Source organism: Leuciscus leuciscus (assembly GCF_965113295.1).
Source record: "Leuciscus leuciscus genome assembly, chromosome: 13".
In the NCBI taxonomy this organism is placed as follows: domain Eukaryota; kingdom Metazoa; phylum Chordata; class Actinopteri; order Cypriniformes; family Leuciscidae; genus Leuciscus; species Leuciscus leuciscus.
Window position 1 is genome coordinate 18,828,683 of NC_138737.1, and position 24,806 is coordinate 18,853,488.

Below are 24,806 nucleotides of genomic sequence, written 5' to 3' on the forward strand. Positions count from 1 at the left end.
AGTAGTAAGATTAAAAATAACAACTAAAACATTTCAGAAAAACTTTCACAAACTATGTATAAATAATGTTTTTATATTTACATTTTGAAAACATTATTAAAGACCAGATAGTGTCTCGGTTACTGTTGTAACCTCTGTTCCTTGATGGAGGGGACGAGACGTTGTGTTGAGCCTGACACTAGGGGTCGCTCTTGAGAGCCCCAAACACCTCTGACGTATTCAGAAAAGACCAATGAGAATTAGCAAGTAGAATTCGCCTGCCAGCCACTCCCCCGGACATACAGGTATAAAAGGAGCAATACACACAGTACTGTGCTGTCATCAAAAAAGAGTGCGGAAAGTGCGATACAAAAACAACACAGGAGGAGCAAAATATGACAAATTGACGGCGAGTTGGATCAGCGTTTATTCTCTTGTTGTTTCTTCTTAACTTTGTTTGCAATGGTAGAATGGTTTGCAATGGTTTGTTTGCAATATTTCCAATGGTGGAATTATTGTCTTCTCCTATCTTGGCGAGCGAATGTCCTGTTGATGACACGACTCAGTGCTGCCCTCTGATGTCTTGTAGAGTATAAAAAATCAATTGTACTGCGCATGTGTCGAACTCAACCATCCGCACTCATCCGTGGTTGAGTATACTTTGAAAGCTGTGCGTCCGGATGCAGAAATTAAAGTATACCCGGGACTTAAGGGTCCCTATACTAAACTCAACAACCAGCTGAACTGTGTTACGAGTTTTGGCGGTGCAGATGCAGGCAGGCAGGCTCTTGCTTGCCAAGTAGCAAGTGCACTCACGCTATCTTGCAACCTTCCAATGCTCAGGGTAAGTGACCCAGAGTCTCCCATTCTCAGGGGACTTGTCCTCATAAGGGGAATTGGTCCCCTCACCCGAATTAGATTACCTTTTTTTTCCCCCGACCCCAGGAACCAATCATCCAACCGCGAGCAGGGCGGAGGAGTCCAACTCAAGCCCGATGCTCTTGGCCACCAGGCCAATCATGGCTGCCATCTTGATGTCAGCCTCAGACTGGGTTATCACACCCGAGGGTGGAAGCCCAGGCGAGTCATTCACCTCGGAAGGCATAAGCCCACCCTCCGATGCTGCGATTGACTGCTCATCTTCCTCTCGAGCCCCAAATGAGATATTAAGTTCAGCCTCAGGGTGGAACCTCCTGACTCATCCAGAAACTCGACCGGGAGACACGAACATGCTGAGGAACGAGGCCCATGGGATTCACCTGCCGGAAACTCTCCCATTGTAACCAACGTATCGCCCTCACTGCTCGCCACCAAGGCCTCATACCCAAAGGTAGAAGGACCAGTGAGAGCATGAACAAATGCTACAAATAATGCTACTAATATTTAGTGTAATATCTTCTAAACTCAGGTGATATTTATATTTATTCATACTATTTAAAATACTGTAAATATGTTCATAATCTGTAAATGTTTATTCTGACTAAACCCAACTGTGACCTTATACTTTTATACTATTTTCATTCTTATTACTATGTTTCTTGTTGTATTTGTATATGTGCACTGGAAGCTTCAGTACTAAGAAAAATTCCTTGTGTGTGCAAGCACACTTCGCAATAAAGCTCTTTCAGATTCTGATTCTGAAATGCTGTCTCAACGTGAGCGCGGCCCAGACACTGAAAACAGCGATCGTGGCCGTCTGAGGGAGAGAGAAATTGACAGCCCTCAGGACACGGACGGAACGACATCTTTAAAATGATGCGATCCTCCATGTAGCTCTTTCAGAGGAAGTTGCTCTTTTTGCAAGGAAATTGCCTCTTTTAGACCACCACTGAAGCACCCAGGGGAGCTCCTTGCACTTATATGTGCTCTTTGATCCAGGAGCGTGTGGATGCGAATGGATTCACTTCTCTTAGCTTGAGAGATGCGATACTTCAGCTCCAAAGAACAAATCTGAATGAGTGGAGCACGCCAGCCTCTTTTTATACCCAGATGTCCGGGAAGTGGTTGGCATGAAAGTTCCACTTGCTTCATTGACCTTTTTAAATACGTCAGAGGTGTTTGGGGCTCCCAAGAGTGACTCCTAATGTCAGTCTCGACACAACAGCACAAAAGTGACTGACAGATAGGCAACTTTGAACAAGCATTCAATTAATGTTACTGGAAGAATGTTTGTTCATAACTTTAAGAGAACCTTACCAGAACATTTGCCAAAGTTCTGAGAATGTTCCCTGTTCCCTGCTGGGCTGTCCCTGTCTGCCTTTGAGAGTGTGTGCGTTTATACAGGCCTGAAAACTTGAGATCATTCTTACTCACATAGCACTGCATATACACATAACACACACATACTTGCAAACAAATGTAATGCCACATGTAACATTGATTTATACTATTTAAAACCATTTCAACAGCTACCACTGTGTGCAAATGACTATTGTGTAAATTTCACACATGCAAAGTGTTGCACAATATTCATTACAACAGTTTTGTTGTTTCAAATAAGCTGTATATAAAGTGTGTGCGTAATGGTCTCAAACAAGAGTGGATAACAGATGAAGTCAGAACTGTCATCACAATGGAATTAATAGCTGGGTTGTAAATAGAAGCAAATCAACAATGCCATAAATTCTCTGTTTAGTCCAAAATTCCCAACAGCGGCAAGAGTTGAACGAGTTTTGAACAAATCTAAAAACTCAAATGGTTAATATCTCTAACAAGCTTGCAAATGTGTGTCATCAACAAACATTAATCATAATAGATGGCTACTTTTAAAGTTTACTTTAAAAAATGTAAACTTTTAAATTCAAGACATCATCTGTAACATACATTTTTATAGAACCATAAGGTAGAAAACTGTCGTGAAATAAAATTAGGAATGCGCCAATTAAAAAATTCTATCCAAAACAAAAATGTCATAATTATTTTCATGTTATGGCAGATGACTGAATTTTTAATCATGGTTCCCTGAATACATTTATTTTGTATAAATACATAAATACATCACTAAAAACTAAAATAAGTTGATACTCATTTTGAGACTTGCTAAAGATTACATTTAACAGTTATTACATTTAATAATAATTTAATAACACACATTTTGGTTTTAGTTTTTAGTGTTTTATTTTTAATGTATTTATACAAAATAAGAATGCAGTTTATCAGTAATATGCCATAACATGAAAATAATTAATTAAATTAATAATTAAATAATTGTAAAGTTAATTACATTTAATAATAATGTTTTTATATTATACATTATAAAATGTAAGACATATTCTAAAGAAATTCATATAATAATAATTATTTTTATGGCTATTGTTTATTGTTAATAATGTTAATTTGTGTTAGATTTTGACAAAGGTAACCTCAGTGTAAAAATAATAATAATTGAATGCATTATTACATTCTTATTTATTACATTCTTATTATTCTTAATATTATAAATTATAAATTATAAAATAAATAAAATGAAATGTACTAAAAATATTTTTATAAGATTATAAAAAGATTAAATTAAATAATAATAATGTTTTATTGTTTGTTGTTAATTATGTTACTTTGTGTATATATATTAAAGTGAGTGTTAAATGATCAATGGTTCAAAATTGGGAAAATGAGCATCCATAATTTAAATATCCATTTTGTTATTGGTTACTACATTTCCCTTGATAAATCTCTAATATCAGAAGACAACTGATATGGTTACTGTATATATTGTGCATCTCTCTTACAAATGAGCGGCTTTATCTGTATTTCTATATGATTTCAAAATGTGTTGTCATGAGTGAGTAAAATCTTATAGGTTGTGGCTTATTATTTGTGTGTTTTGTTAAAATAGTAACATTGTTGACTGATTGTTTTGTGTTGTTTGTATTCTTTGATACTAAGGTCAAGATGGCACTTTATTAATGAAGTAAAGCCATTACCAAAAACAAAAACACACAAACACATCCATATGTGAGCTGATTACTGATATCACATCTCTTTCACATAATTAAGCCGTAATTAAGCTTAATGGTTTGATAATGACTAAAGTATGAAATTAGATGTTTATGAGATCCATTACAAAAGAGTCTTTTATGTTCTAATCAGCATTGTTCTGATCCCTCCAGGTGTTTGGGTTGATGATGAAGGTGTTTATGTTTGCGAGGCCAAAAACCAGTTTGGATCCATCAAGGCACTAACTAGAGTCACTGTTACTGGCTTAGGTATGGAAATGTGCTGTTCTTCTCATCAATATCACAAATAATCTGACCATAAAGTCTCACTGTAATTATCTGTCCTGTTTACAGAACCACCGTTATTAGTTCAAGGTGCACCAGCTGTCACAGCGATGACCGGTCAGCCTTTGAACCTTCCCTGTATGTTATTAGATGGAATTCCTCTTCCCGAGAGAGTCTGGACGCACAATGGAAAACAAGTGAGTAACGAGAGAGACGCTTCTTAGGAGCGAAATCGAAATTACCGGAAAATGTATGTGTTGTGTTCATGCTTATGTTTTTATTGTATGATCATCCTGTCTCTAGGTGCGTGTTGGTGGAAGAGTCTTTCTAAGGAGTGACGGCAGTCTACATGTGGACAGAACTGTACCTGATGATGCGGGGACATACGTGTGCACCGCTATCAATGTAGCAGGATCAGCCAATATTACCGTCACAGTGGAAGTTCAATGTTAGTGGGCAGGACATTTTTACAATTGAGTATAATTGATTTTCATATATATATATATATATATATATATATATAACATTTAAATTTACTTGAGAAACAAAAATGTATAACATAATAAACGCTCCAAATATTTTATTTAATTTTTTTATTTATTTTTTTATGGCAGGTTTTAAGCATAAACGTAAAAACATTATTGAGGTTTATACATAATACAATTAAGTATGTATTCTCTGAAAACAAATTATTTTAAATATTTTTATTGAAAAACATACAAAAATACTGATTAATAAAATGATTTTTTTGTTGCAGAGTTCAGATGAATATACATAGATTTACAGCTTTATATATTCTATTTATTTATGGCTAAACAAGTCCCATCTTAAGCGTGTTTTTATTTTTACTGAAAAACAAAAACACATATTAAGAATTTTTGGCATTACAGTAACTCATGTGGTCCCTAATGAAGCTGAAATAGGTGCTAATATTAGAGATTCATATTTAGAAGTGATAAGCTGGATTCCTTGTGAAGTATCTTTGGCGAAGTTCTAATTGTGAACCGCTGGTTGTTAAGGCCTTGTGAACAGCTGCTATTCTGACCTACTTTTCCAGCCCCTCCTGATATCAAGGCTGGTCCCCTTCACTACACAGCCAACGAGGGCACACCCATCTCCCTGTCCTGTGAACCAAGTGGCATCCCCAAACCCACCATCATCTGGTCCAAGGTACATCACCCTGATCACTTTACTGTGGCCCCTATTTTCAGTAATAGTGCTTCTGGCTGTGTCACCATCCCAGCAGTGACAGATAGTAACTGATTGCATTGTGTGAAACAGTTAGCTGGAATAATTTAGCCTAATGGAAGCAGGAGAAATGCTGATGCAGCCCATTCGTCCTTGATGCATTGCTTTCCCAATTGCCTTTCAAACGGATGTAAGCTCACGTCCGCCTGCCCCTGTCATGGGAAGTTAAGTTTTCCACCGCTGTTTCACAACACGATAGATTGGGAGTGTATTGTCCGCAGTATCCACTGTAGGCATGTAAATTGCTATTCTGGTCACATGAAAGAAGGTCTGCTAAAGCCATCTTGTTTCAGAGCAAAAAGGGGATGGGGGATATGCATGAGGAATGCCTGATTCCTGGTAACCCGAGAAGCCGCTTCAAAGGTTTTGGACAGGATGTGCATTCAAATCTTCCCTTCAGACCAGAATGCTTGTTTCGAGGTGTTCAGGTTATCTGCCATATCCTTCTCTCCCCAGGGTCGAGATCCCTCAAACAGGCCTGTATCAGCACCTCTTGAGGCAGCTGATGGGAGTCTGTACATCCCCAGTCCCAGGGCAGAAGATGCAGGAGTCTATATCTGCACCGCCACCAGTGCAGTGGGCTACACCAGCAGAGAGATGCATCTGAGTGTTAACAGTGAGGAATCTCATGAATATAAGTCGTTTTTGATGATTTACTCCAAAACAAATAGCTTTTTAAGAATTTTCTAACGGAGTCTCTCATTTCGATAGGCAAACCACGAATTGTTGGTGTTGATGGGTCAAAGGCGACGGTTAAAATGGCAGCTGAGGTTGGATCAGAAGTCATCCTTCCATGTGAAGTTCATGGAAGTCCTACACCTCTGGTGACTTGGAGCAGAAATGGGCAGCCCATACCTCCTGTCACGGCCTGGTAAGATCATAATAACCAATCCTGTCACACACCATATTCATTACATTAATTGACTACGGTAATTATAACATACACTATCATACAAAAATATGTCTTGAGCACCATATCAGCATATTGAAGGATCATGTGGCACTGAAGACTGGAGTAATGGCTGCTGAAAATTCAGCTTCGCATAAGAGCAGAAGAGACCTGTTTAAAAACATTTAATAATATTATAGACTCCAAACTTTTGAACTGTAGTGTATTTTTTCCACATTTTCTCATTTAACCCACATATTGTCCTGAAATGCTGAGCTCACTTGTCATATTTTACCCATATTAAAAATAGTTTTGATGTGCCTAAACATTCACCCTAAATAGTTCATCAAAACAATTAAATTCTGACATGATTTATTCACCCTTTCTTATTACTTTGTTTTTTCACCCAAAGATTAAAATTCTGTCATCATTTACTCAAATTATTACCCAAAGTGTGTAATAATAGAAAAAATATTTAGGTACAAAATTGTGAAAAGAAATGTTAAACAATTCTGACACAGTTTGGACACAAAGCTGCCTGCTTTTCTGTATGTTTTAATATTTTATTTAAAGATTTGCACACAAAAAAAACCTAGTTAACATGCTGAAAGACTAAAGGCCAAATGTGATGGAAGTGCTCCTTAATTGTGTTTCTAACTCTTGACAATGTCACAAAACCCGGTTCACAAAGCCAAAAATGATGTGGTATTTTTAACCGAAATCATTTGCACGGTATTTGCTTTTAGAGCAGTGTTATACTACATAATAAATGGCAAAAATGTGTCCTGATGAGTGATGAAGTTTTCTTGCTGAGAAAAAATGGGCCCTGATGTGGTGATGTAGCCATCTATAAAAGGCTTCAGCTGTGTCAAAATTCACCCCAGCTGACTTCTCTTACCTCATTCTAACTCCCCTGGACAAGAACAAGAGCCAGCTAGGCTTCAACAAGAGCCACTGGTGCTCTGTTACAAAGGAGACACATTAGATTTCACCTTGATGGACTGATGCTTTGCATTTATTTGGCTTAAGTTAAAACCAATTCATCTGCAAGCATCTTGTCTCAGCATTTCATGTTTGAGAGTGTTGGAGTGTTTTTAATTGTATAAAGTACAATGATGTAACATAGGAAAGTAAATGGAGATAAGACTGTCTCATACTAGCTACAGTTGACATTTTGCCTGCTTTTAAAGGAATATTTTGGGTTCAATACAAGTTTAGTTTAATCAACAGCATTTGGGTTACAAAAATCTGGGTTATATGAGGCACTCGTAACATTACAAAGTACTCACTGTTTCAGTAGTATAGACATAAGACATAAACAATATGCATGTTAACATCATTTTAATGAGAAAAAAACACACACTAACCTTTTCTGTGCAAGGTTATATCAGTCACGGTTATCTGGACTCACTTATCTTTAGTTTTATTTTCATGGACTTCCAGTTTGTTGTCATCAGTCAAGTTTCTTTGTCTTTGTTTCCCGCCATTAATCTGTTCCCATGAACACTAATCTTCCACCACAGCTGCACATCATTTAGTTCGATACCTCTGTGTATTTAGTTCCTCTGTGTTCAGTCTTTAATTGTCGGTTGTTGTTTGTGTGTGCGTTACACGCGCTATTATGTTTGCTACCTTTTAGTATCTAGTTTAATAAAACCTTGTTTGTTTTATAATCCTGTTGACCATCTTCATCCTCTTCAGCCTTGTGACAATATCCAATTTTACAACTTTGTTGCCTTGATTACATAAATGTAAACCCTAAAACAATAATTTAAAATGATGACACGTCAGAGATGAATATTTTGTAAATAAAGTGGGTTAAGACATAAAACTGAGGTTAAAATACTGGAGTCACATGGATTACTTCAATGATGTCTTTACTTTTACTTTCTGGGGCTTAAAAGTGTTTTTTGTGTAGGCTGTCAATGGAGGGACAGAAAGCTCTCAGATTTCATTAAAAAGATCTTCATTTGTGTTAAAATATTTGGGTGAACTAACCCTATAAACAGCTTTACAGCTCAAACAATACATGAATGAGTAAATCTTTATTGTCCTTTCACAGGGCAATTTAGCAGAATCACATGTGATTCAATTCACAAACATAAAAGACACAAATAGACACAACCCTCTACAATGCGAGTAAATCACTTGCGTATGGGACCAAATTTCACAAGAGGGGACTAAAAAAGTCTTTAATTAGCCAATGGCTAGTAAATTGTATGATTACATTCAGCTGTAATTGAGTTAAATAAGTTTAACGCAGATATCATTTCATTGCCTGCTGAGCTTTACATGTATGTGTGATGTGTACATTATCAGTATTGGATCTGTGCATTATGTCTTAAATTGACAGCAGCCTAATATTCTACCCAATATCTGCTCTCTGTGATTTTAATGTTAATCAAACAACAGACTCATTGCAAAAAAAAATCAGTTAATGCCCTTGACTGAACTTTTTTAACTTAAATAATGTCACATTTACCATTGCTCAGTGAAATTTCGCTGGCGAAATATAGTCATTCTAGCTGCAATCTGGACTTTTGCGTGAGGGCGAAAAGTTCCCCATGCAGATTTTTCAACAGTTTCAAGTTGGTCACATGATTTTTTCCTCTTTGAACAACAGAAAGCATCTTGGTTAGAAAGTAACCTATTTGTGAGCTACATCTCTACATTGTTAACAATAGAACATTTTGCATGCAAATTTTTGCTGACATTTACTTATCTGATCACACCTTACCTATTGTGCCCAGATTATTCCTTTAATGGTTTCAGCTTTATCAAATTAAGATCTGATCAAAAACCTGTAAGAGCACGTGTTGGAAAAACATTTTTTTTTTTAACCCCGGTCATTATGAAGGTCCTGTGGACTCACATCTATCAATCGTTAGAGGTGCAAGGTTTAAAATCACTTGGAGTTAAATGGAAAACAGATGTAAAGTTCATTACGCCGAAGTTGATGTATTTCCGAAACGGTAAACTGATGATTACAGTGGGGCTAGAGGTGTAGGGATCAGAATTAGAGCATGCTGGGGGTTTTTAGATAGAGCTAAAGAATGTTGATGGCATTAGTCAGAGGGATGCAGTTGACAGGTATTGCAAGGATGAGTGGATGACAGCTTTAGGATTAGGTAATAGGGTCTGTCTGTAAAAGTTGGGAATTACTGGAACATTAAGGCACTGTTCCTGGTAAGACAAGGTATCAGACCTGTGAATGTGTGTGTGTGTTTTGAATGATAGTCACATAGGAAGAAGTGTAGCCTGCATAATGTTTGAGTCTCCAGGAGCTTCCTGTCTCATAAAACAGCATGTCAACGTCTCAGTCTGCCTGACGAGAATAACACGCCACTCCAGAGACATCTGCCACACAGGAAAGAAGATTATGTGTGGAAAGTGTGTTTAATCTAGAATCGGGTGGCTGTGGGGATGTCAGGGGGCACCAGTGCTTGCTTTAACCTTAAAGTTTGGAGCTTTAACTGTGTGAACTGCTTTTTTTTTTAAAAAGAGCCTTTTTTTTTGCTTCTTTCTCATTTTTTTTCTTTCTCTTTCTCTTTCTCTCCTGATTCCGTAACCGGAACTCCTGATTACCCTAATTACCCACAGTCCAAATCTGCCAGTGTGCACATGTGTTTCTACAGGCTGGTTCAAACTGCCCCAACATGGTGTACATACTGATCCATCCAGAATCTGCTGTTTGTTGGAATTTGCTGGGGGAGTTTGAACTAATCTAAAAATAAAATGTTGTATATTGTTGTGTAACCACATATATTTAAGAAGGTAAATCTAAATCTAAATCTTTTTTGTCATTCATGTTTTAGGTGCAAGTTGTATAGCTAAGAAATGCACAAATTGCAAATGCAATGCATTTCATACTACATTTTCAAGTTGCCAATCATAATGGTTTGTTAAAATAAAAAAGAAGAAATAATAATAATATTAATAATAAACTTTATTTTATATAGCGCTTTTAAATGTTACTTCTATGCTGTCTCAAAGTTAAGGGAATAGTCAGAAGGCCAGAGTCAGAGGAGCGAAGATCACGCCTTGGAGTGTAAACAGTTAAGACCTCAAATAAAGAAACACTCACTTCAAAACTGATGCTATTTCAGAAATATTCATTATAAATATTCAAGTTGGCAGACATAATGCCTTGTACAGAAAGAACGAAAGAGAAAGTCAAAAATCTCCCCTAGACTAATGCTTAGTCTAGCATAGAATCAGAAATAATTAAAACAAAGATCTGATTTTTGTTTTTCACATGATTATGTATAGTCTGTGTAAAGCCAATCTTGGGTACATATCTTGACTGTGATCCACTATTTAGTGACCTTGGTGATCTACTGTTTAGTGACCTCATTAGTTCACATGTGCAAGACTAGTGAGAAAAATTGTGGGAGGTGGAGTAGTTTGTCCCAAATGGGGTTTGTTGAATATAGTAGCTTGTAGTTTTGTTTCAGATTTATTAGTTGTATTTGTATTTAGGTTACCATAATAAAGTTGCTAAGCAAATGTTCAAAAGACTGCAGTCCAAATGAAACCAAGCTGATTTTCTCAATTGGTTTCAATTGTGCAAGTTAGAAAGCTGTGTGCATATGCACAAGTCCACACATTCATATACAGAACACTTACATTGCGTCCCAATGTGCATAGTATCCATCCTTAATAGTATGTGAGATTAGAATAAGTGTGTTCCAAAGAATAGTATGTTTAAAAGAGTATGCCAAAAGTCCAAGTGAGTCCAAGTCCATATTGCCCACAACCCATTGCGCTGGAGAGGTGGATTAAAGGGATACTTCACCGATTAGCATTAAGCTTTGTATCAGTAGAAACCCGGTAGTATTTTCGAATGAGCGTGCTTCCCTCCCTCAAGTCCCCCTGAGACGAGAGATTTCTGCATGTGTGTCTGGAAAAAAACCTCAGATGATGCAAAAATCATCATTTTGCGTCATCGGAGGCTTTTTTGGCCAGAGGCTAGAGACTACAGCCAGTAGTAGGAGCTAGTTCCACATGTTTTCAATCTGCCCATAGGGGGTGGGATCTCATGATAAAACGATGTGGAGGGAAATGTGGAGGGTTTTTACAGTGACAAGATGATTGACAGGCCGGTTTTCGGTGACAGGATGCACGTAACTATGTAACTAGCAATATTATGATGTGATAGTATGTCCCAAAGCTTATCTACTCTTCTGCTACACACTCAAAAGTATGCACTTTTTCTTCACAAAAAGAGTACATATTTTTGGGGCGTAGTATAAGTAGTCGAATTGAGATGCAACATTATTCTTTAACAGAAATGCTCACTCTAAAAATAACTCCTGTGACTTCAGAGCCTGACCTTTGATCTCTTTTTACACAGGTTCACCATTCTGCCGTCTGGTTCTCTGAAGATTAGTGATGTCAGGCTGATAGACAGTAAATTCTACACCTGTTCTGCTGCTAACCCAGCTGGCAACGTCTCGCTCACCTACAATTTGCAAGTACAAGGTACAATCCAAAAATCTCAAGATTTATCTGTGGAAAAAACTTTGAAAATAAATGAAATCAAAGAAATTACAGAATCACATAAAAAGATATCACCAGAAATAAATTAAGCAGCTATAATAAAACACTTATTTTAAATTGTAATAATATTTCACAATATTTCTGTTTTACTGCACTTTTGATTAAATAAATGCAGCTTTGGTGAGCAATGAGCATACAGAGGCTTCTTTAAAAAATCTTACTGAACTCAATCTTCTGACTACCAAACAATGAAGAAACCAGACTTTTAACTTGTTTTATCCTTACAGCTAAACCAAGGATTCAGCCTGGACCTACATCTCTTAAAGCTCTGATTGGCCAGACAGTGGTGTTGCCATGTGTGGTCCAAGGAGAGCCGAGCCCTCAGATCACCTGGTTTCACAACAGACTTCTTGTGGGCAGTGACAGGATGCTGAAGATCCAGGCGGTCCAGCGCTCGGACAGCGGGACGTACAGCTGTGTAGCCAAGAATAGTGCTGGAGAAGATACCATTGAGATCGTCCTGGAAGTGTTAGGTACGTCTGTTGTGCATAACTAGGAACATTTGTCATTGTACAAAGAATTCTTTGCTCATCAAAACATTTTAGGAAGGCAATAAATCATTATCCCTAGCCAATCTAAATGATGACTAAACATGACTTATATGTAAGCATCACCAATGGATATGGAAACAAATCCCTGTTCTTTGACCCTTAAGTTGACCTTTGGCTTTGGGTCTTTTATCTTAACCTTGTGAAATGTGTATGTGGTTACAGAGGGCCCCTATTTTGAGACAAATGGAGAGACCATCATTGAGAGTGTGGCTAACAGCAGAGTGGTCATCCCTTGCCCTGCACGAGGTAGGTCATGAAGAGACCAGCATAACATAAACTAGGTCATCACCGGCATATGATTTGGGTTTTCGGATATATTTCTGTACATGTTGTGTATTTTCTTCTATGCTCCTGTGGGTTAATGTTTGGTTTATTATCATTTTGGAAGTCAAAAGAGTATTCTAAAAGACTAAATGTAATTCAAACATGAGTTGTTGGTGGTCTAAGTTTGTTTAACAAGCGAAACATCTTTTGTCAACCAGCTTTACCAGCTTTTTTAATTTTGCTGCTGAACAAGCGCTCGTTCACCAGCAAGACCAGCACCAAACCAGCACCAAACCACCTCAACCAGCAGTGAACATAGGTTTATGTAAAAAAAAATCAGCTTTTATTTCCATTACTTTTGGCTCAGCTGCAGAATGTATCAAATATTACATACAAAATAGATCTGAAATTGAGGTGAGTTTATAGACAAGCATGCTATATGCATGCTATGGAAACATGCTGCAAATTCAAATAATATGAAAACATGTATGTATGTATATATATATATATATATATATAATACTCTTTTGAAATTTCTATTTATTCTATATAGATAGATAGATAGATAGATAGATAGATAGATAGATAGATAGATATGATGAAGAACTGCATTGTCACGTGAGTGTGATCGTGACAGAGATGATAATGAAAAACAAACAGATGTTTTGTTAGTTGTTGGCAGTGTATCCAAAGCACAAGCTGTAAAGGCACAGCGCTATTCTGGATGGGGCGGAGAGCAGCAGCTCATTTGCATTTAAATATACATGCACAAAAATTGCATGTTTTTGCTTCAACTCAAAAATGTTAACATGGTAAAAGAATTGATTATTTTGAGCTGATACTTCACAGACACATTCTTGGGACACCTGAGACTTACATTGCATCTTGTATAAAGGAGCATAATTCGTCCCCTTTAATTTATTTGAAAAACAAACAAAACAAAAAAACACAATGACCCCAAACTTTTGAACAGTAGTGTATATAAATAATTTTAGCAAATGATGAAGTAACATTAATTCAAGCAAGCAAATAAAGGAATACTTGTAATTCTAAAAATAAAATGCAGTCTGTAGTACTTATAATTAGCTTTATATAAAAGCAATAAGTTTATGGTATGACTCCATTTAGATATCTAAGTAAACAAATATGTGTGTGTGTGTGAGGAAGTGATTTGATGAAAGCTGTACTGAAAGCTGTCTTGGTTTCTTTGGGAGTCTTTTTCTTTGTTTTTCTGCTGTCTCTTACCATATGGTCTCTTTTTTCAGCGCAGCCTCATTTTGGCTGCTGGTGACATCCTCTTTCGGTAACACTTTGTACAGGTTTAACAACTCAATTCACATAAACAGACCTGGAGAGGAAGTCAAATGCCTTCACTTGCTTGGAGTGAGAGATATTTGGTGTGAATTTATGTCTGTTTATGAACTGCTCTATACTGTGATATATACCCAGCTCTTCCCGTACACACTGTAAGCTAATAGGTGTTGTTTTGATGGAAACCTGCCATGGCAACCCTGCATGTCGCGGATATGACATGATGTGTGTGTGTGTGTGTGTGTGTGTGTGTGTGTGTGTGTGTGTGTGTGTGTGTGTGTGTGTGTGTGTGTGTGTGAGCAGCAGCTGGAACACTACTCTTCTCCTCTGTCTCTGTGGGCAACATCTGCTTTCCTGAATGAGATGGCCCACTGGGAGAGGAATCCTAATTAGGGACTGTTGCAGGCGGAGAGGAGGAGGGCTAAGAGCGAGAGTACAGGGTCTGATGGGTCGTTTTTACAGCTAGAAAAGAGGCGGTTATCAGTCTGTCTTGAATCAGAACAAAGATTGTCAAGTCATCCTTACTATTAATTGGAATTTGTGCCGAATTGCTGTTTGTTTTCCTGCATTTGTGCTGTATCTCTAATGTTGTTATGGTGACTGTGAATTTCAGACATCTGTGTTGCTCTTAATGAGAGGTACTTAGTACAGATATGGCTGTAAATATGTGCAAATGGCTGTGCTGTCTTGCATGTTTGGTGGCAGATGACAGAAAACATTATGCTTCGGAGAATGTGTCTGTCTGTGAAATAAGATGACGTGCCGAAAAATCACACTTCACAGAAAAATAGCAAACCAAACACAAGCTTTACAGTCGATTTGAACTTATCATGTTATGATCAGAGTTATTAGAGTTAACTAAAAAACTTAAATCAAAACCTTAAAAAAAACATTTTGGTAACTCTTTAGTTTAGGGTCCAATTCTCACTATTAACTAGTTAGCTAGTTAACTAGATTATTAGCATGTATATTACTAGGATATTGGCTGTTTATTAGTACTTATAAAGCACATATTAATGCCTTATCCATTTAGTTTAACTAAAATAATAAAACTAAAATAGAAATGAATAAAAACTATATATAATTATTTTAAAGAGATAGTTCAGAAATCAGGATTCTTTGATGAATAGAAAGTTCAAAAGAACAACATTTATTGAAACAGAAATTTCATTGTCACTTTTGATCAATTTAATGCATCCATGTTGGATACAATTATTGCTTGAAAAAAGTCTTACACCAAACCCGGCCCCAGATCTTTATTTAGGGCCCGAGCACCAATGGTGTGAGGACCCTCTTGGAAGTGCTCCGTTTATTTCTTTTGTGCTTTTTAGCATTTTAATTAAGGTTATGTTACCAAATTTAAATCATTTTAAGAATGCCCCCATAGTGAGCACCGGCCCCCTGGTTGAGAACCACCGGTCTAGCATCATAATGTTTTTTATATGTTTGGAAATAATCATTATTTTTGCAATTCTGTTTGATGCTTTTAGTGGCCCTTAAATAATAATTTTTTTAAACATCTTTATACAAAACATTCATACTGGTTTGTTGTAATAGAATGTCTCAATCCTGCAGGTGTGTAAGACATTTAAAATGTGCCTAAAGGAGTAGGAGTGAGGAAGTCTGTCCTTTTCAGACCGATCCATTTAATCTGGCTCGCACTGAAAGACATGACCCCACCCAAGGAACGCACATAAGCCTCTTTTTATAACGCGCATCATTTGAAGTATTGTTCGAGAGATTTCTGACAAATAAACTGTTCCTAATGTTATCCTGTAATGTAAACGGGACCAGCTGCACATCATTCTTTAAGTCACAAAAACAATCAATCCAAACATTATGACTGTAAACATCTGCTCTGCATCTTCCCTCCACTTCTGATTGGCTTGTTGTTCAGAAAAAAAATTGACTTATTGTATACAGTGTACCTAAAAGCATTTGGACAATTAAGATACACTTAAAATGTATGAAAGTCTTTGAATTACGTAATATTACACCAAGTGACATTTATACGATCGCACAAACACACTTTTGAAGTAAAATACTTCACCAAAAAAAAGATTGTAAGAAAGTGAAGACAAAAAGTATTTATACACTTTGTGGTTGTCAAACAATGATCAAGTTCATAGTTAATGTGACAAACTACACCTGTGCTTACTCTGATAAGACACCTGTGTCAATTTGACCTTAGATGGTACCAGTTGGTTACAAGTTATTTCAAACAAAGTTGGTTCTGAGAAAAGCTCCAGCATCATTTATTTGCAAACCCTGGTGAAAAAAAAAGCGAAGTATACTTGCAGCTAGACACTAATTTTATACTAAGTATATTTTAGTTGTAATTAAATTGTAGTAAAGCATAACTTTACATTTACATTTACATTTAGTCATTTAGCAGACGCCTTTGTCCAAAGCGACTTACAAATTAGGACTGAATTCAGCAAGTCATCATAAAGAGGCAAAAGCAACAACAACGCAAGAAGTGCTCAAAATACGAAGTTCAGGTATTATTCAGAGTAGCATAAGCCTGATAAGTGATGTTTCAAAGGGAAAGAAATTTTTTTTATTTTTTTTTTTTTTATAAGGTAAAGTGCTCACGGAAGAGATTGGTTTTCAGCTGTCTTTTGAATGTTGTCAGGGATTCTGCATTCCGGATGAGGGTGGGGAGAGCGTTCCACCAGCATGGAACTGTGAATGAGAATGTTCTGGAAAGTGATTTTGTGGCTTTCTGTGATGGAACCACGAGACGTCGCTCATTGACCGATCGTAGGTGTCTGGTAGGGATGTAGACTCGTAGGAGTGAGTGAAAGTAGGAGGGAGCTGAGCCTGTGATAGTTCTGTAAGCAAGCGTCAGTGCCTTGAACTTGATGCGAGCAGCTAGAGGTAGCCAGTGCAGAGAGATGAACAGAGGAGTGACGTGGGCCCTCTTGGGCTCGTTGAAGACAAGCCGAGCTGCAGCATTCTGGATCATCTGTAGGGGTTTGGTTGCACATGCTGGAAGTCCAGCCAGAAGAGCATTGCAGTAGTCAAGCCTAGAGATGACCAGGGCCTGGACGATAAGTTGTGTTGCATGCTCAGTTAGAAAAGGCCTGATCTTCCTGATGTTGTGCAGTGCAAACCTGCATGATCGAGCTGTCTTTGAAATGTGATCTGTGAAGGTCAGCTGGTCATCAAACGTTACTCCAAGATTTCTGACCGATCTTGATGGGGTGATTAATGATGACTTTAGCTGGATGGTGAAGTCGTGCTGTAGAGATGGATTGGTGTATTAGTTTAAGTGTATTAAGTGTATTAATTGTACTTTTGTGTATTAAATTGGACCAACTTCAAGTATACTTAGTATACTTTAAGTTTATGCCTGTGTAGGGACTAATTACATGCTTGATTAGTGATATTAAAGTGTACTTTATTTGTGTTACAAGTACATTACAAATTCATTACAAGTGTCTTCGAAACATACAAGCAATATACCATAAGTGTGCTTAAATATAATTTTTTTTTAAAGTAATTTGGCCATTTTCGCCTTTTATTAGGATAGGACAGTAGCTAGACAGGAAGTGAGGTGGGAGATAGAGAGGAGTGATGGGATCAGGAAAGGTCCACAAGCCGGGACTCGAACTCAGGTCTCCAGAAGCACGTCGGCGCACTTGCCCACGAGGCTATCATGGTGTGATATATTTGAATAAAAAGTATAGGCACATTAATACCTTTGGCTTATTCCAAATACTACAAATTGTATACTTTGTCTTCAATAACAAATGTACATTATTAGACAAATAAAGCTTATAGTAGCTATACTTTGTACAAAATACTATTGTATACTATAATATATTTTGAAAGTATACTTTCAATGCATTGTTACAATGATAATTTCCAGCACACAGTTAAAATATACCTAAAATATATTTGTAATAAAGTGCAAATAAATACACTTTTAAAAAATAAACTGAATTTTCACATCAAGTATATTTTTCTAAAATATATATTTTTAGAAAATATACTAAAGTACAATTATTTTAAAGTGTGTTAAAAGTTGTATTGTGAAAATAGGTAAAAGCATGATGCTAATATACTTTTAATATATTTAAAGAGAGTACAATTTTTGTTAGTATGTTTGCAATGTACAATTGAAAAAGGGGATATATTTCAAATACAATAAAGTATACTTTTTTTTCATTAGGGAATGCCTCCTGGTTTGATATTTTCTGTCATCATTCACTGACTCTCATGTCGTTTCAGACCTGTATGACTTACATTCTTTTGTGGAACATAAAATAAGACATTTTGAAGAATGTTTCAATTGTTTTGTCAATTTTCCCTTCTTTTTTAAACTCTCGTTTAGGTTTAGTGTAGGTGGTACATACATTTCAAACACGATAGAGATTTAACCTTTTAGTGTCACTTACATTTCATTTGTGAATTGCTGCGATTCGCACGGCAACCAACGTTGCCAGATTCAAGTTCATCAGATAAAACTGAACGCTCATTTAGAGCCATTCACTGGACATTTCACTTTGAAGGTGTTGTGAAACGTGCAAGAAGCAATGTAATGTAATTTTTCAGAAATGTTGTCACCAGCCCGGTATTCCAATGAGCCTGCATTGTCCATACAATGATAGTCAATAGGGTCCAAAACTACACTGACTGGACCACACTGACTTTCGTTGTATAAACAGATAAACACTGATACATTCTTCAATGTATATTCTCGTAAGCGTCACAGAAGAAAGCAAGTCATACTGGTGAAGAGTGAATACTTTTTGGGTGAACTATCCCTTTAAGTCTGAACGTCCAAACATGTCCAAATACTTTTGGACCTCTTTTTTTTCTTACAATATTCCTTCCACCATTTTATAGACTCTGCATGTCACATGGAAGAGTTTCATCAAAAGTGCTCTGCGTGAAACCAAACACAAGTAACCACTTCTCGGTGTCTGTCATTTCAGCTTAAATGGCTTTTGAGGAGGTTTAAGACATGACTGTAAAACAAGTACAAGGTCAAGAGCCCCTGCCCCCTGCCCCGTCACTTAAAGCTAAACCTAGTAAAGTTCATAACACATCTGTTAAAGGGGTCTTGGAGGCTGATATAGGACCTCATTGGTGTGTTTAAACTACTCCCCTTACTGTTGTCCTGAAGTCTCTAGACTTTTGTCTTTGAGCTATAAATCTTGTGTTCCCTACGCTTGATCAGTTCTCTTCTGGCACAGTGTCTGGCATCTTCACTCAGGGTGTTTCACCTTGAAGTACAGTTTGACAGGACACTGAAATTTACTGGCATCCTCTTTGTTTCTGCTCTTTGTTGTCTTGCTGTCAGATGGATGGATATCTGGTCTTATTTTTAAGCTCTGACTTCAGTGTGTTCAGTGTGTGTGGGGAATTCTGATTCTGATCGATGTCTTCTCTTTCACACTGTTTATCTCTGTCTCTCTCAATTGTTCTTTTTCTGTTGTCATCCCTTGGCTAGGGTCTCCTGCTCCTAGGGTGCGATGGTTCAAAAATGGCCTGGAGATCCATATGGAGCGATCGGAGCACGGTGTGTCTCTGGGTGATGATGGCTCTTTGGTGATTGGCTCAGCTTCAGCCAGTCACAGTGGAGACTTCAAGTGTGTGGCCACTAATGAAGCAGGATCAGTGGAGAGGAAGACCAGGCTGAAGGTCAATGGTAAGATACTTGCAGCATTTCCAGTGGCCAAAAGCTTTATAATAAATTTGAAATGAATGTCTATTTAGTCTTATTTAGATTGTTGATTCCCAACAAGAGCTACATGAAGCATTCCTGTCACAGGACAAAAATAATCTACTGCAAATTATAAATATAAAACCACATTTACAAACATTATAATATATATAAATATATTATTTATATTATAAAATGGTATTTATAAAATTATAAATACTACGTTTATACTAATTAATAATAGATTAACAAATTATATTGATTAGATTTTATATATAATTTAATATATTTGATATATATATATATATATATATATATATATATATATATATATATATATATATTAAAACTTTGAATGATTAAAAATTATGAAACTGTAGTTGTTTTAGAGTAAAAAAAATATGTTTGTAATGCAATTTGTTTTACAAATTTGTCTGTATGACAGTCTTTTTCTCTTTAAAGAGTTAGTTCACCTACAAATGAAAATGATCCCATGATTTACTCACCCTCAAGCCATCCTAGGAATAGATGACTTTCTTCTTTCAGATGAACACAATCAGAGATATATTAAATAATGTCCTGGCTCTTCCAAGCTTTATAATGGCAGTGAATACAGGATGACACTTTGAAGCCCAAAAAAGTGCATCCATCCATCATAAAAGTGCTCCACACGGCTCCGGGGGGTTAATAAAGGCCTTCTGAAGCGAAGCGTTTGTGTAAGAAAAATATCCATATTTAAAAGTTTATAAGCTAAAATAACTAGCTTCCGACAGAAGTCCGTACGCATCGATTTACTGCGAAAGAGTAACTCCTTGACCTGACGCATGACGTATCGACGGAACGCGGAATCGCAGAGGATAGAGCAAAATAAAACACCTGTCATGAATTAGAGGTCTAAAAAGAGAATTTTTAAAGAGAAATGTTGGAGGATTTTGATATGAGAGAAGAAGAGCTGTATATTGTTACCCAGCCCTATTTGTTTGAACTGCGAGAGGTGTCAAAGCTCACGATACTCCTACATTGCATCAGGAGTTACTCTTTTGGCATAAATTGACTTGCGTAGGCCGTCTGCCTGAAGCTAGTTATTTTTGCTTATAAAAATTTTAAAATGGATATTTTTCATACACAAACGCATCGCTTCACTTCAGAAGGCGTTTATTAACCCCTGGAGCCTTGTGGATATATTTTATGATGGATGGATGCTTTTTTTGGGGCTTCAAAATTTCATCCTCTATTCACTGCCATTATAATGCTTGGAAGAGCCAGGTCATTATTTAATTTATCTCCGACTGTATTCGTCTGAAAGAAGAAAGTCATATACACCTAGGATGGCTTGAGGGTGAGTAAATCATGGGGTAATTTACATTTTTGGGTGAACTATCCCTTTAATAATATTCATGATAATACTAAATATATCCGGTATAATATATGTAGGAGCTAATTGAAACATATTTCTGGTTTTAGAGTAGGTACTTACAGTAGATTTATTTGAAGGTCTTTCATTGCTTGATTACATGTCAAATTAATTATATTAATGATGGATTAAATTATAATGAATGATTTCTGTGTCTACACAAACCTAGTTCCTCCAGAGATCCAAGACGATGGTCAGGATTTGAATCTGACGGTCACACTGAAGCAGCCCCTGACACTGGGATGTGATGCTTTCGGCACCCCAAACCCAACCATTATCTGGACTAAAGATAACAGACCTGTAGGTTTCCTCTTGTAGGGGGATTTTTCATAAACATTTCGTTATATAAATATGTAGTCATTTTATCTGACCGCAGAATGCCACAACTGAACAATCAAAATTAAAGGGATAGTTCCCCCGAAAATGACCATTTTGTCATCATTCACCCACCCTCATGTTGTTCCAAATTTGTATGCGTTTTTTTCTTCTGCTGAACACAAAAAAAAGGTATTTTGAAGAATGTTGGTATGTAACCAGACAGATGACGGTAGTAGTATAGAAAATAAAGTTTAAAAAAAACATGGAAATCAATGGCAATCATCAACTGTTTGGTTACCATAGTTCTTCAAAATATCTTCTTTTGTGTTCAACAGAAGAAAGAAGTGTTATTTTGTTTTGTTTTGTTTTGTTTTTCAATGCAAACTGAATGGCTCTCCTCCAGTGTGCTGCTGGTAGCATAGTTCCACCTTGTGGCAATGAAATTCATCACAAGTCTTGGCCGCTACTCTTGTAAATCAATTACCTGCTCTTTGCTTCTAGGTACTGGAGACCCCAGGGGTGTATCTGCAGAATGGAAAAAGGCTTTTAAAGATTTATCGTGTTCAGCATGATCACGCTGGCCGCTTTTCCTGCACTGCCCAGAACTCTGCTGGGGAAGCCAGGAAGGAGTACACTATTGAAGTACAAGGTGAAATATAGATAGACAGGCATTGTAATTTAAAGTAACCTTGAGATAAATAAAACAAAGTGTTGTTAGGCAAAATAATAGACTTTGTTTTTGTCTTTAACTTGTAACATTTGACTCCCTTTATTTTTTGGGGGGGTTGTTCCAATGCTGTTAGAATGACCTTAGGGTGTATTCACACCTGCCTTGTTTGGTTCGATTGAATCGAACTCTAGTTCGTTTCCCCCCTTGGTGCGGACCTTTTGGGCAGGTGTGAATACAGCAATCGAACTCGGGTGCGGACCAAACAATCGAACCGAGACCCAGCTGAAGAGGTGGTCTCGGTACGGTTCCAAACGAACTCTGGTACGGTTCGTTTATGGTGTGAACATGAACCGACCCAACTGCAGAAAACTGCGCCTTTTTATTTGACTGCTCTTATGAGGATACTTAACAAAACGGACATTTTAGCATAATGGTGTGTCTTATTGTTCGTTCAAGCGCGAAAGAGAAACAGAATTCCGGTGCGCTGTCTGTGCGCACGATACTGTTGCGCGTCTTTCTGCGCGTCGTGTGTGCGCATCAGGACATTCACAGACAGAGCGTTCTCTTTTGTCTTATCGCACTTAAATAGTTTAAAAGCATGTTCTCTCCGCCGGAACCATCTTGCAGCACATCGACGTCTTCTCAAAATCCTAATTACAACATCGTATAGATGACATATCATATGATGCTCATTAGTTTCTTCATATTGTGTTTGTAGAGAATAACTCCAAATCAGTAAAAGAACAAATATTGCATTACGAAATATCTCCATGCTGATCCTGTTTTTGCACTTCCTGCTTTTCCCTGCTTGAGAATTCCTGTCCAATGAATGGACGACCTTAGCACACATGTGGTTTTGTTTATAAATTTTGGTTCACTTGCAAAAAGAGCAGTGTGAAAGCGAACCGTACCAAACAAAAAAAATCAACATTGTATTTGGTCCGGACCAAAGCAAGTGAACTATCGGACTTTCCTAGTGTGAATACACCCTTAGAGTTACTCTGCCCTGTAGTTGATTTCTCATTTTTTCTTATGTATATTTAGCTCCACCAGCAATTTCAGGTTCCTCAGGAGTGCAGGAACTGACCGTCATGGCGGGACAGGAAGTGGACATGCAGTGCAGAGTTAGCGGCCGTCCACTGCCTACAGTGGAATGGAGTCACGATGGAGAGTGAGTCAATGACTCACATACTCACATGCTCCTCTTTTCCAGCTTCTATGCTCATGTGTGCTTGTATATACCCTCCCTCTCTCTCAGGGTTTTATCCCGTAATGGAGACCCTCATGTGGAGTTTCTGGAGAAGGGGCAGGTGTTGAGGGTGAAGTCTGTCAGACCGAGGGATCGTGGCCTGTATCAGTGTGTGGCCAGTAACAACGCTGGGACTCAGACACGGCAGTTCAGGCTGAATGTACAAGGTAAACGGTAGGGATGGGTATCATAAGTAATTGAACGGTTTCCTACAAGTTTCTATCAACGATTCTTTTATTATGTAATTATTCTTACAAGCCTTAAAGGTCCCCTGAATTATTTTATTTTTTTAGCTTTTAGTATGAATATGTTAGCCTTAAGGTTATGAACAAGCTGGTTTGTTCCAGAACAATGATAAAATTCGCATTTAGGAGATATAAGCATTCAAAATTGACAATCTCTCACTTCCGTTAAAATGGATCACGGATTTTTATGACATCACTGCGGACTTCAGCTGCTCATCACATCTTCTGTCCAATCAAATGCTCTCTAGAATCTAACGTATCATCAGCGCTCGGATTCACTTCCATGGTGCTGTCAAGTACGACTTGCAGACTGACTGTGAGGTAAACTAAACGCTATTGGTTATTTGAAAAGGGGGAGGGGCCATTCAATATAGCCGTAGCTTCCTGTTTCAGTGGAAATTACGTCAACGCATCATACAAAGCTGCGCATTCAAAGGCACTTCAGTGGGCCTTTAAATGCGACATTACAACAAATTATAAGCTATATATGTTTGACTCATTAAAAAGAACTGCCGCGTAAAAGTCATTAATTCAAGAATGGTATGGTACAGTGCAGTACGGTATGCAATTATTACGGCTTCAAGTTGTGAATTGTACCAAAATACTGAACCGTACCACTTTTTTGAGACTCTTCCGTTGGGGTACCTAGCACAGTAGTCCGGTACCTAAAGGGTGGAGCTAGACTCACTGCAGAACGTTGATTGGTTGACAGAGAATCGTCACTTGCATGTGCTATGAGGGGAATGACAACACAAGAGGCGCCATTTTTTTATATACAGTCGAAACACAATACCGTTGCAACACAATTTGTTTTGTCTTGTGACAAAAGAGCCACATGCTGAGAAGCAAGAACAAGATCCGCTGTTTGTCCTCCATTGTTGTTTACTGTGTGGGTTTCGTACTGTAGCCTACTGTGCTGGTGGAAACGATCCATAAAAAGAACTGAATCATAGGAGTCATTAATTCAAGAATCAGACTACACTGGTCATGCAGTATGGTTTTTATTTACTAAAAAGACCTGAATCAAGACCCGAGTCATTGGACTACACTGGTCATGCTGTATGTTTTTGATAAAAAAATAATAATAAAAAAAACTCTCATAAGAGTAATTTGTTCAAGAATCAGAATACACTGGTTTGGCTCTATTATTATCATTATTATATTTATTTTTTTGATTCACTAAAAAGAGGTATTTCTTTATTTAGGAAATTTTTG

General features: G+C 37.3%; 1 protein-coding gene across 1 annotated transcript in view; it reads left to right on the top strand.

Moving 5' to 3' along the window:
- Nucleotides 1-24,806, top strand: part of hmcn2 (hemicentin 2) — a 149,202-nt gene that overhangs the window by 25,531 nt on the left and 98,865 nt on the right. The window contains exons 17-30 of the mRNA XM_082187968.1: nucleotides 4,089-4,184; nucleotides 4,269-4,396; nucleotides 4,503-4,647; nucleotides 5,257-5,369; nucleotides 5,904-6,063; nucleotides 6,159-6,318; nucleotides 11,690-11,817; nucleotides 12,123-12,368; nucleotides 12,609-12,692; nucleotides 19,483-19,680; nucleotides 21,279-21,409; nucleotides 21,929-22,076; nucleotides 23,142-23,268; nucleotides 23,356-23,513. Coding sequence (XP_082044094.1) covers nucleotides 4,089-4,184; nucleotides 4,269-4,396; nucleotides 4,503-4,647; nucleotides 5,257-5,369; nucleotides 5,904-6,063; nucleotides 6,159-6,318; nucleotides 11,690-11,817; nucleotides 12,123-12,368; nucleotides 12,609-12,692; nucleotides 19,483-19,680; nucleotides 21,279-21,409; nucleotides 21,929-22,076; nucleotides 23,142-23,268; nucleotides 23,356-23,513 — 2,022 coding nt within the window. The remainder of the gene's footprint in view (nucleotides 1-4,088; nucleotides 4,185-4,268; nucleotides 4,397-4,502; nucleotides 4,648-5,256; nucleotides 5,370-5,903; nucleotides 6,064-6,158; nucleotides 6,319-11,689; nucleotides 11,818-12,122; nucleotides 12,369-12,608; nucleotides 12,693-19,482; nucleotides 19,681-21,278; nucleotides 21,410-21,928; nucleotides 22,077-23,141; nucleotides 23,269-23,355; nucleotides 23,514-24,806) is intronic.